The sequence below is a fragment of the Maniola hyperantus genome, chromosome 2, assembly GCF_902806685.2.
Source record: "Maniola hyperantus chromosome 2, iAphHyp1.2, whole genome shotgun sequence".
Lineage (NCBI taxonomy): Eukaryota > Metazoa > Arthropoda > Insecta > Lepidoptera > Nymphalidae > Maniola > Maniola hyperantus.
The window spans coordinates 10,375,252-10,388,994 of NC_048537.1; the positions used below are offsets into that span (position 1 = coordinate 10,375,252).

Consider the following 13,743-nt stretch of genomic DNA (forward strand, 5'->3'; position numbering starts at 1 on the left):
GAAAGCTTTTTCTGCTTTAAATTATTTCTACATAATAAAAACTGAATTTTCTCCACGTCCTGAATGACCTAAATTTTTGTATTTTAGCGTTTCAAGAATACTTATACTGTAAAAGAAAAAACTGACTGACATAATTTCAATATATCTTACAGCTCAAACAGCTGGATCTTAAAAATTTGTGGTTTTGCATATAGATTATCTCTATAAACAAAATAACATGTATCTACCTATTATACCATACGAAGGAAGGATTTTCTAAAACTCTACAGGACGAAAGCCGAGGCGGAACAATCAATAAATGCTCAGGGATCTTCAACCGTATTTGTATTGCTAATAGCACTTTTTAGGATTCCGTTCCAGTCCTTCTGCCCATCTGTCTGTGTCACTGCCATTTCAAAAACATACTAAGTATAAGAGCTGTACCTAAAATGTTTGTACAAATGATTGTCCATTTATAGAAACCTATAATTGCTGGTCTGTAGCGGCCTATTTTACGTTTTGAAAATATTTTTGCAGAGTACCTACTTCCTGAACATGAAAACCGTGACTTCGAAAAATAAATTATTAGTGTACCTCATAGCCATACATTATTCACTTTGTAGTCATTATGAGAATTTTTAGAGAGTTGTAGAAAAAAAATAGGTACCTTTTAAGAAATAATGATCACGTGATGATAAGTGTTTTGACACGCACTTGACCATTTTTTTATAATTTATTTAATAAGATGATCTTTTTATTGCATACAAAAGAAAAATGGTTCGAGATTCGCATATTGCAAACTGAGTACAAAGGGCAACTATAGTCCGCGATAGGTCGAAAAGGCAATCGATGTTATGTGCGGGGCGTCGTCTCGCCTCCCACACGTCACTCGCGCTCATCCACACCGGGTTAGCGTGGGGGCTGTGCGGGTGTGCGGGGCGTAACCCAATTGCCATCTCAACCTGTCGGGTTGTCGCGTACTATACCTACTTAGTAACGTCACTGTTAAAATTATTTCGTGCAATGTTCAGCTCATTGATGACAAACCCCAACCCTTATATTCTGTGGTTTAGCTCAATTTAAGTATTTATACCCGGTCTGAAAATTGCTAACTCTACGTCGTCGGTTGGATAAAACATTAAAAGTAGCCGGGAGCAAAATGAAAAAGCAACATTTACCCATTGATCCGTTCTTCGAAGTTAAATTTTAATTACAAGTTTGAATTATGCTGTGCTCAGTCACTAATTATTATTTCTAGGTTGCCATCTTATAAAAGCAATCGAATTAAACGGAGAAAACAGATAACGATTAATGAGTTTATTTAACTTAATTTAAATTACTATATCTGTGTAGAAAGTGTTTGTGTGCACTTATTTATTTAAACATCTAATTTCAAATATTCCAATCCAGTAGTCAATTATTCTGACGATTCAAAAACATCTTGTAAAAGTTTATATTTGAATTAAAAATATTCTATTCTAACAAAAAGAAATACCTTTAGGCCGGGTTCCCACTACGCCGGACCGGCAGATCTGCCGAAAACCGGACACCGGACAGAGTGTTCACATTACATCGGATCCCGGAAGAAATTCAGACAGTCCTCAGTTGAATTTGGACCTGCGCGCACAATGGACGACGAAATTGTTGTGTTGTGGTGGTATCTTAATAGAAGGCAAAATAAAAGAAAACATTGGGTACACCCTATTTTACGGGAAAGATTTTCACTTGGAACATTTGAAACATTAATGGGTGAACTTAGAAGAGACGAATCAAAGTTCTTCAATTATTTTCGAATGACAGCAACCACTTTTGACGATTTACTGGGACGACTAGACATAAGAGTACGAGATACAAGTTTCAGAGAATGTATTTGCCCAGAACAAAGATTAGCCATATGTCTAAGGTAAGATTATTTTATGCACTAGATTGCGTAATAATAGTTTTGACGTAGGTACCTACTTAAGACTGTATGAATGAATGAATGTTTGCTATGTATGTTTGTTTCATGAATGTGAATATATATAATGTGTGTGTGTGTGAGGGTGTATGTATTTGATAATCATTATGAATTAAAAATGCAAACAATTATTTAAGTATTTATTTGTAGTCAAACTTAAATCCCTTCAAAATCTAAGTAATCTGAGTCTTGGGAATGTATGGAACGATTACTAGATGCTGATGGCGAAGCTGGAATCGGATTCGATGTCTGAGATGAAGTTGATGGTATAGATGTTGTTGCCTGTTGATTGCTACTATTATATTGCGTAGAGTATCCAGGGTAGTGTTGATCTTGCGTAGGTATTGGCTGTTGATTGACGCTATTATGTGTGTAGTATCCAGAATACTGATCTGGTCCGGTTATCTGATTATATGAATCACGCCAATGTCCGTAATTTGGTCTCTCATAATTCCTACTTTTAATTTTTTGCAACATTGTCATGACGCTAGCTTGAAATTCTAAAGTCTCTTCGATAGTTAAAGTGTTCAAGATTGGTATAATGCCTTTGAAGAAAGATAGATGATGGTTTTCCTTTTCTGGGTTTATTCTGGACTCCAAAAACTTTACCATCCTGTCATTTACCTCTTTATTATCAATTTTTTTTTATCTTTAATTAAAGGTGAACGAAAATCTGATTCCATGCCTACTTCAGTCTCGGTTCTTGCTTTTTTTGAAACTGACTCATGTGGTGGTCGAGGTTCGGAGACTTTTTTCAAAAACATTAATTGCTCGTGATATAAATAATTTCGTGTCTTTTTGGTCGAAGATCCAGATTTAGACTCATCTTTTTGTTTCTTTACTGTCTTAAGCCACGAATCTCGTATATTATTCCATTTAGTTGAAACCTGTTTTCCTGAAATCAATAAAAAAATATCATAAAACAATACAATTTGTTTCTTGGTGACGTATAAAGTAATAATGTATTAACAAAAAATACTTTTTTTTTCAGATATTTAGCTTCAGGATGTTCATTCAAAGAAATACATTACTCATACAGAGTAGGCGTTTCGACAATAAGTAAACTAATAAAAGAAATGACCCACGTCATTTGGGAAAACCTAAAGACAGATTTCCTTAAGCTGCCTGATACTGAGAGAGAATGGGAGGACATCGCTTCAGGATTCGAAAGAAAAGCCAACTTTCCTCACTGTCTTGGAGCAGTAGATGGCAAACATATCAGAATTTTGAAACCAGCCAAGAGTGGTTCTATGTTCTTTAATTACAAGGAGTATTATTCTTTTGTATTAATGGCAGTTGTCGATTCAGAGTACCGATTTATTTTTATTAGTGTGGGCTCATTTGGCAAGGAATGCGATTCCAGTATATTAAAGGATAGTACATTTTGGCAAAAGATCAATGATGGTACTTTAAATGTACCAAAGCCTAGACCGCTTCATGAAAACTTGCACGAAGAATTACCGTTTATACTTGTTGGCGATGAAGGCTTTGCTTTAACACCTAATCTCCTACGTCCATATGGAGGTACACATTTGAATACTGATAAAAAGATTTTTAACTATAGACTAAGTCGAGCAAGAAGGTATGTTGAGTGCGCTTTTGGTATTCTGGCAAATAAGTGGCGAATAATCCATCGAGCTATAGATCTCAACGTAGACACAGCAATTCAAGTAATTAAAGCTTGTGCAGTCTTACATAATTTTGTAAGAGAAAAAGATGGTATAAATTTTGAAAGTTACCAAAATATAGAACATAGACAAGAACAAGAAACTACACTCATGAATCGAAATGTGTCGAGTCGAGGTGGCCCTAATGCCAACGCTATACGGACATCATTTACTAATTATTTTGTTTCAGATATTGGTTCCGTCCCGTGGCAGGCAGCAGCTATAAAATAAAATTTATCAATGCATTTACATTCTATCAATAAAACATTAAAAACTCACCGTACTGTTTTCTTTCTTTTTCATCCAGTTCATCGAAGTTTGGTTTCAGTATTAAACATACTTCACGCCATGCTGCTAACTTTAAGTTTTTGTCTTTATAAACGTCTTCGGTCTTATCCCACAGAACAGGTCTCTCTTGGACAAGCGTAATTAAAGTTTCTGCTTGAATATCCATGCTAAACGTCTACTTTTACCAGAACATGCGAGCCGAATGACGTGAGTGGAACACGGGCGGGGCGAGGGGAGCACGAGCAGGGCGAGCGGGGGACAGATACCGGCACAAACTCGTTCACATTACTCCGGGCCCGGTCGTTCTACCGGCAATTCGTAGTGACAAAACGTTCGGTAGAAATGCCGGGCTCGGCAAAAATGCCGGACCCGGGATAATGTGAATAGCTTCATATAAATTGTACAGCCACTAGCTCTTCCGGCAGATTTACCGGCGCGGCAGATCTGCCGGTCCGGCGTAGTGGGAACCCGGCCTTAGGATTTTTGAAAGTCATGAATTTAAAATTCAAAGACTGTTTTACAGAAATAAAGATATGGGAAAGATAGGTATGATTGCATAATTATTAACAGCTTAAAAGTATTGCAACAAAATAGAAATCATAAAAATTATACATTGTATTAAAACAAGAAGAATTACAATAAAATTATTGTGCTTTAGGGTGCAAAGGTGGATACATAGTGATCTTTTAAATCCCGTGGGTACTGGGGTAACACTTTTCTAGATTTTGGAAAGTAAAACTATCTAAATACCAATTAATAGTAACATTAGTTTCTGAAAAACCATGTTTAGTATTCCTGAATTTCGTAGACTTAGAAAGGAAAAAGGTCTCTCTATAAAAAAATATCCAAATCAAGTGCGCCAAGATTGTACCGTTTCCGAGGAAACGAAGTTATATTATAATACGTAAACGTATAATAAAAGAATTGTTCGATTAAAATATAAGATTCGATACCTAGTGAAGTCAAATGATGCAACTCTAGATAGAGTAGAGCATTCATAATATCTGTTTCAAACTTTGAGCGGTACCTAGATGAAAAGCGTCTAATAGAAGGATGGAGGAGTTAATTTTCATCAGTCTCAGACTAAGTTTCATCCATTCATTCGCTTATCTACATAATTTGTAGAGCATGAAACAAATAGGCAAGCAACACGCCGTTGTCAGGAGAACATGTTTTATGTGAAACAATAAGGGACAAATTTTGTATAATACACCATTGTTATACCACCACCACAATGACTTCGGTATTGTCATTACAATTATTATCTACTCTTACGTTTGTGTATTTAAATGAAGGGGCATAATTTAACCGACTGTATATAATTATTATACTTGTATATTTTACTCACGTGTCTGTAATATAAATTATATCCTTCAGTTTAAACACTCCTTCTCTATCAGTAAACAAGTTTAGTGTTTACACATAAATGTGTTGATTTACTGAATGGTAAGTTTAGTAAGTCGATTTATTTATCGATAGAGTGAATTTGTTATTTCTGAAACATATTCGTATGGATTGAGATTTTGTAATAGATAGTTATTGGGTGTAAATTCAAAGAAAATAAAATCGGATGGGTAGGTAGGCATAAAGTTCTTTAATAATGATAATTAATTGATAGTGATGAAAATAAATTCACAAATCTGTTGAACATTAATGAAACAAGTGTTATAAATAACACTATAATGAATATAACAACACCTACTAAACTTTTAATTACATTAGCTAAGTAGGTACAAAAGGTAGCTCTTTAACGTTCTGGTTGTTTTAAACTCATAAAAACTTGTGTAAGCCTTTATTAGTTTACAAGCAAGTGGGCCATGTATCATAACTTTGAAGCCCAAATAATGTATTTTAAATCTACTCGAAGTTGTAAGTGATTTATGCCATACTTCCCAGCAACTTGGGCGTAACAAATTTGAAAGTGCCGCTTGGCTGCTTTGAAAAACTATATTTGTCGTGTCGGACACCCCTCGAACTTCCCTCATTGGAATATTCTGGAACTGTGGCCTGTAATGGATAGCCTGTATTGTTTCCTGTTCAGATTTATGGAGGTAACTTGTAACGGCTTCTTTAATTAGACTTCTTCATTTAAATTGATTGTTGCTGACTCGCTTGCTGTAATTTGAAACTGGTGCTCAAGAAAGTTACGAATGTATCTTCAATTATGAAGTATCTGTCTAGTAAGATTACTTGTAAACCAATTTAAACTTTGTACCTACAATTAGAGAATATTGGTAGTAGTTACCTATTAATTATCTGTGCAACGCTTTGATGTATTAACGGGTTCTTTGAAAATGAATTAGAATTCTCTAATCTTGGTTGTATAGCCGTGTACGCTTCTCTGTGGAAGTCATTACCGGTGGTACTTTGTTAGCTTAATGAATTGACTGATGGCAGAAGTCGGGCAGAGTGCTGGTGGGGTTAAGTAGGACCTGCCGATTAATCACCCTGTCAGTACAGTTTCCAATTGCTACTCGTCACGAATCCCCTTTAGTGGTAGCTATAATTAGGGTTCCTTGTATCAATAATAATTTAACTCCGTGTAATGGGGAAAAGTAATTGAGAGTAAATAAGATTAAGATTTATACAATAAGGAAAATGACTTTTTTTAAAGAACAGAAACAATGTGAGTTTTTACTGTTTTGGATATTTACAACATATTTTAGCGTTTAAACTACCGTGAGTGACCGTGAAAGGACCCCGGATGGGTTCGAAACTAGTCGGGCTAACGTCGACTAATCACGTGAGTACAGCCGGGACAGATATTATTTATAATTTACAACATATTTGTTGTAACTAGCGTCGGTATTGTAATTCACAGAATCAACCAGTACGCAATGTTGCTAGACCCACATATTTTCATCCAAGGCTAGACCATAGTTTTTTGTTTTTATCTTTTATTTTTTACTTTTTGATTAGTCATAGAACAAAGTTTCTTTATCCAAAAACAAAATGACTTTGATTTTAATATATTTGAAATAATATTATGTCTTTGTTCTGAGAGGGTGTACGAATTAGGCGAGTTTCCTCTAACTAAGCGTCTATTATTTTGGCTACACTCGGCTTTTATCGGGTATTTTATCTGACCGAGTGTAGATGAGTAGGTGAGTAATTATTCCCTGGCGGTCTAGAGATTGTAATCCCGCGGGATCAGAAAGGGCGGTGTGAATGGTAATAGGAGCTCCCGAGGTGCTGCGGTCTGATTTACGGCTAAGATTCAATAATGAATATTTTAAGCGTTGATTTATTCACCGTTCATTTCTTGGAGTCCTTTGGTTTATACTTAATTTAGGATTCATAGTTTTTGGTTGATTATATTGATTTTGAACAATTTCAGAATGTACTTTACAGTATAAATCGTCTATATTTCATACTGTAGCAGAATTGATTTTCTTCATTTCTTTTTCTGAAAGAAGTTATTTGGTCTAACAAGTAAGTCTCTAGGTATTATAGATTTTTGCTATCGCATCGAGTAGGTGGATAATGATTCTCTGGCGGTCTAGAGATTGTAATCCCGTGGGATCAAAAAGGGTGGTGTGAATGGTAATAGGAGCTCCCGAGGTGCTGCGGTCTGATTTACGGCTAAGATTCAATAATGAATATTTTAAGCGTTGAGTTATTCACTGTTCATTTCTTGAAGTTCTTTGGTTTGTACTTCATTTAGGATTCATAGACTTCGGTTCATAGAGGTCGCTATATATAGGCCTCATAAGAAAGCTTAGAGTCATTCAGTGGCAGCCTCTAGTATTAAATACCAAGATCTTCTTCGGGTCTCCCAGCGAACTAAGTAAGTAATTGAATGAACAATACAACCAGCAAAAAAACGATCGCGCGAAGAGGTAATCCTACGTAAAATAAAAATCGTTTTAACTGAAAATCATTCAAAATTTAAAGCCAATGTCATGATCAGCATTCAGCAGCGCTTTATTTAGCTGTTTATTTGACCGAGTGCCAATGAAATCGTGGCCAATTATTTCGAAGTGGTCCAGAGATTGTAATCCTGCGGGATTGAAAAGGGTTGAGTGAACGGCAATAGCAACTTTCCGAGATGTTATATGAATAAATCCAAAAACCGTGAATTTGTGTTTTTTTAATTAGTTCAATTACGTTGAATTTTTGCAGCTCAAAATAAATTTAACATTTCATCGATAAAATTTTATGTTGCTGGTGTGTTTATGGATTTTTTAATCAAACAAAATCCTAACAAACAACGGCTTGGTGTGCTGTTTTTAAATACTGTTACATTTTACAAAATATGGGAATAAGAAAAATATCGTTTAATAAAATCTTCGCACAATGGTTACAATTTTCAACGGTAGAGGTATAAATACAAATATTACCTATATGAAAACGTACTATGATGGAAATCTGAATCTTTTATCAAAACAGGAATACCAGTGACAGCTATAAAATTGATGGAACGATTTTAGCAGGTTTCCGTTTTTCTCTAATAATTTTTTTTAACTCTATTTTTTATACTTACTCATAAAAATATATGTCGGAGAACAAGAGGATGGCCGATAATTATTATTGATCTTTAGCCGACATCAGAATGTAGTAATTAATAAGTAGGTACTTTAATCCATGTTATTTACAAATAGTTCTCAGTAACGTATCGCACATGGAAACCATCAACGTAACACAACCAGATCACCCTAACCTAACCCTACCTATGGTCGCCTCCCATCACCCCTCACAGCGACCCCTCACCTCACTCTAAACTAGCTAGCCTGAGCTAAACACTACATCGTGTGATTAGGGCGCAATTGCCATTGCAACCTCTCAATCAAATCACGACCTGTTCCGTTATCTAATCATCTCAAGGTAATCAATCACAACTTCATGAACGCTCTTAAAAGGATCATTGCATTGACTCTCTTATGATCTAAACCCGATCGTATTATTGACTTCTCATTACTAATTCAGAATATCGCAATAGCTCTACCTTCTCTACTCTGTGCACATCTACACACAGAACACCATAGCATCGTGCGCCACATGCGCCACGACTACTATCCACCCAAATAAGCGATCACCACAGAAACCAGGTAGAATGCAAGCTATTCGATCTCGTAGGAAACTCATTGTCTAATCCATTTCAACACTACACAAGAGTCATCAATGATTCTTTACCAACCGGGTCATTCCAGCATTAATCCATCGATATTCCATATCACAACTACACCAATATTAATCATGCTAGCAGCCAGTGGCGGATTTGCCCTTAGGCACAATAGGCCCGTGCCTAGAGCGGCCACATATTAGGGGCGGCCGCTCTGCAATGCATCGTATTAATACTTATAACTAACTTGAACTTATATAAATAATCAATAAGTTCAAGAGAAATCAGGAATAGAAAGTGCGTAAGCAACCAATAAAAGGACAATAGATCATTGTTTTTACGTGAACGAAACAATAGGTCAAGGATCGAGAAAGGCAAAAGCGTAAACACTTAAGTACAACCCATATTCACAAATGTTACTATGAGGTCTCATGTTGCGTTCGAACGCACATGGTACAGAAAACCTATTCATAAACAACAGGAGGGACGGACGACACCACCAAAACGAGACCATAAAACTTTACGCGATACATTTTGGCAAAACAATACAGATAGGGTATAGGGTGTAATGTCCGAGTGTTTGTGTGATTTAAATAATTTCTCTTTGAAAAATCGCGATTAATAAAGTAAATCCTTGAGAAAACATAATATAAAGAGCGATCACTACAAAACTTATACCTACGTGATATAAAAAAAACGATTATTACGGTGCCGATGAATTTCAAAGATGCTAATGGATGCTATAGATTGTTTAGGGTTCCGTAGCCAAATAGAAAAAAAACGGAACCCTTATAAATGTATAATATCATGTCTGTCTGTATGTCCGTCCGTATGTCACAGCCACTTTTTTCCGAAACCATAAGAGCTATACTTTTGAAACTTGGTAAGAAGATGTATTCTGTGAACCGCATTAAGATTTTCACACAAAAATAGAAAAAAAACAATAAATTTTGGGGGTCCCCTACTTAGAACTGAAACTCAAAAAATATTTTTTTCATCAAACCTATACGTGTGGAGTATCTATGGATAGATCTTCAAAAATGATATTGAGGTTTCTAATGTCATTTTTTTCTAAACTGAATAGTTTGCGCGAGAGACACTTCCAAAGTGGTAAAATGTGTGTCTCCCCCCTGTAACTTCTAAAATAAGAGAATGATAAAACTAAAAAAAATATATGATGTACATTACCATGCAAACTTCCACCGAAAATTGGTTGGAACGAGATCTAGTCAGTAGTTTCTGATTTATCGTGCAAAATGTCGATAAAATACGATTGCAGTACGGAACCCTCAGTGCGCTAGTCTGATTCGCACTTGGCCGATTTTTTAAAGATATTGTTATGAATCTACTTTTGTCCTTATTAAATGCAGATCTTTTGACAGTTACCAGCAGAGGACATCCAGTGCCTCCTATTTTATTAGTTACTAGTGACTTTAAAATTTTATTCATTGGGGAGTTGAAAAAACATTAAAAACATTAAGAAAAAATATTAATTATTCAGTACATATTATTATGTGATTTGAAAAATATACGACTATTTAGTTGAATTCCGAATTTCCGAATGTTCATCTATTGGTCCGGGTACCCTAATGACAATCTTAGTTTTGGGTTTTAAATAAATAATAAATAATAAATAAATAATAAATAAACGTTTATTCGCTGGAATGTGGGTACATGTAGGTGTTACATCAGTTGAGTTGCCTGACACATTCTACCAGATCCTGGTGTGCAAATGGTTAAAGAATATTACAATTACATCAATTTTTTTTTTCTAGTTCATTACATTTACGAAATCATAAATTTAAACATTACTCAATCAGATAAAATAAAATAAGGATTTCCATGTCGTAGTTAAAAACAAAATAAAATATACAGTGATTACAGAATATAAACCAGTCATTTAAAAGAAGCAGAACAAAAGCATAGTTTGTCAGCGCATATAAGAGTCCAAATTCATCAATTATATTATAAATTTTTATCCATGAAATAGTCATTAATTTTGTAATACATTTTGTTTAAAAGAAGATCATGTAGTTTCCGCTTGAAATGTAGTATACTAGGCGTGTTTTTTATCACTTCGGGTAGCTTGTTATAAGTTTTATTGCCATGTAGTATGCGCTTTTAGAAAAAAGATTTATCCTCGTGTGAGGTAGCTGAATTTTATTATTCCTTCTTCTGCTTTTCAAGTTTGGATTGACCTCATTAGCCAAGAATAATCCTGGATTTTTTTTAACAAGTAAACATATTTCTAATATATAGAGACTAGGTAAGGGGAGTATGCCGTGACATTTAAATAAAGGCCGGCAGCTGTCCATCATATTCGCACCACAAATGGACCTCAAGCATGCTTTTTGTCTTATAAATACCTTATCAGCGTTTACAGAGTTACCCCATAAGACAAGACCATAGCGTAACAGTGAGGCAACATGTCCATGATATGCAAGCAATGCAGTTTTTATACTAGAATTTTTGCTGAGCCTTTTTAAAACGTATGTAAAGCGATCAAGTCTATTGCATAGACTATCAACATGTGCTTTCCAATTACTGTATTTATCAAAAATAAGACCTAAGAACGATATGTCATCTACTCTTTCAATGTTTTGCAGTTTATAACTTATTTGTAAATTAATGGGAGTGCTATTGTAAGTAAGAAATTGAATATATTTTGTTTTATCCATATTAGCTGTTAAATTATTGAGTTCTAGCCATTCAATTGTTTTTGCTAATGCGTTATTTATATCACTTTCAAGGGTCGATTTATCCTTGCATTTTATAATTATTGTTGTGTCATCAGCATATAGGATGCATTGCTGGCTAATGCAGTTGGGTAGGTCATTGATGTATGTTAAAAATAATAGCGGCCCTAGTATGCTTCCTTGTGGTACACCGAAAGGTTGTTGTTGTTTGAACGCAGAACGAAAAGTACTACATTGTTCTTTACTAGTTCTGGATATTTCCACACATTGTTGTCTTTGACCAAGATAGCTGATTATCCATTCGAGCGCCAGACCTCTTATACCGTATCGCTCCAATTTTCTCATTAGAGTCTCGTGACAAACAAGGTCAAAAGCTTTTGTCATATCTAGGAATAAGCTAACTACTGATAATTTAGCGTTTAAAGCTTCTGTGATAGATTTGTTTAATTCAAAACAAGCTAATGTCGTATTGCTATTTTTCCTAAAGCCAAACTGCTCAGATTTTAGAATATTATAATTTTTGAAGAAAATGTAGATTTTATTATACATGATTTTCTCAAAAATTTTGGATAATATTGGAATTAATGCTATAGGGAGTTATTCGTTGAAGACTTATCCCCTTTCTTGTGTATTGGTTTAACTACAGCAAATTTAAGATTGCTAGGGATGACACCAGATACAAATGATTGGTTTATAATATGGCTTAGAGGTAAAGATAACTCCCCAGCACATAGTTTTAAGATTTTTGTACTGATGTCATCATAGCCAGTTGAATTTGTATTTTTTAGGTTAATTATTACTTTATATATATCATTGCTATTGATAGGAGTAAGAAATAAAGTATTTATGTGATTAGGTATTGAATCAATATTAGCTTTTACCGTTGTAGTACTAGTCTGCGTTTGATGTTGCTTATTACTGATGTTGATGAAGTAATTGTTAAATTCATTAGCTATGTCGATCGGATTATTGAAAGATAGATTGTCTGAGGTCTTGATTTTCTTTATTTCTTTTTCGGATTTTATGGTGCCTACATTCTACATTTAAACGATGTTCTGCCATCTGGACACCATCTGGTAGTCACTCGAGTCTTCACTCTCGCGTATCCAAACTAAGTTGACCAATCCCTTAGCAGATAACCGTTTTAAATGTTTTATTTAAATGTGCAATTATTATCTCTGAAAGGTCGAAAAGTATTGCAAACTAGGTACCAGCTATGTTAACTAAATTTCTGAATCGATTTCGATGAAAATTGACAATAAAGTAAATTCATTAAGTACTGTGTAGTCTAAATATATAAAAGGAAAAGGTGACTGACTGACTGACTGATCTATCAACGCACAGCTCAAACTACTGGAAGGATCGGGCTGAAATTTGGAATGCAGATAGCTATTATAGAATCCGCTAAGAAAGGATTTTTGAAAATTTAACCCCTAAGGGGGTGAAATAGGGGTTTGAAATTCGTGTGGTCTTTAATATGATGAGAGCTGGGAAAGGGGCGGCTCTGGCCTGGGGCCTAGAGCGGCCAAGACTGCAAATCCGCCTCTGCTAGCAGCCTTCACCAATAATAATTATTCTAAGCTAATCCTAGCTAATATTCTGATAAATTGCAATTCTTCCATTCTAATTGACAACAACGCATGTCAGTGCCAAATCACTCTTTTCATAAAACATTCCTTTTATAAGAATCCATGACAGTAAGAACTCTTTTGACATCAACACGCCTACATATATTACATAGAAAGTTCATCGACCTAGTGTTACATCTTCATTTTGTCATCATCTTAAATAAAGAAAGTTGAGGATGTTGACTGGGTTATGGGTTCATTTCCACTGAAGTGGAGTGGAAACTAATATTTTCGATCAATCAGTTTATTGAGCGACTAACTAGCTTATGCCCGCGACTTCATCCGCGTGGACAACATACATTTCAAACTCCCTATTGTACCCCCCTTAGGGGTTGAATTTTCAAAAATCCTTTCTTAGCGGATGTCTACATCATAATAGCTGCAAGCCGAATTTCAGCCCGATCCGTCCAGGAGTTTGAGCTATGCGTTGGTAGATCAGTCAGTCAGTCAGCAGATTTTTATTTCA

General features: G+C 35.1%; 2 protein-coding genes across 3 annotated transcripts in view; one reads left to right on the top strand and one right to left on the bottom strand.

Annotated features, from left to right (window-relative positions):
* DIP-beta (Dpr-interacting protein beta) overlaps positions 1-13,743 on the bottom strand; it is a 106,771-nt gene that overhangs the window by 34,488 nt on the left and 58,540 nt on the right. The gene's annotated exons all lie outside the window — the stretch shown is intronic.
* On the top strand, positions 1,480-4,360 carry LOC138403929 (uncharacterized). The gene is made up of 2 exons (XM_069506253.1): positions 1,480-1,882; positions 2,928-4,360. The coding sequence occupies exons 1-2, from the start codon at positions 1,608-1,610 to the stop codon at positions 3,832-3,834; spliced, it is 1,182 nt and encodes a 393-aa protein (XP_069362354.1). The 5' UTR covers positions 1,480-1,607; the 3' UTR covers positions 3,835-4,360.

Excerpts from the sequence above, each read along its gene's own strand:
- LOC138403929 (XM_069506253.1), top strand. The coding sequence starts at position 1,608 with ATGGACGACGAAATTGTTGTGTTGTGGTGGTATCTTAATAGAAGGCAA. Across the intron at positions 1,883-2,927 it reads AGATTAGCCATATGTCTAAG|ATATTTAGCTTCAGGATGTT; the intron begins GTAAGATTATTT and ends TTTTTTTTTCAG.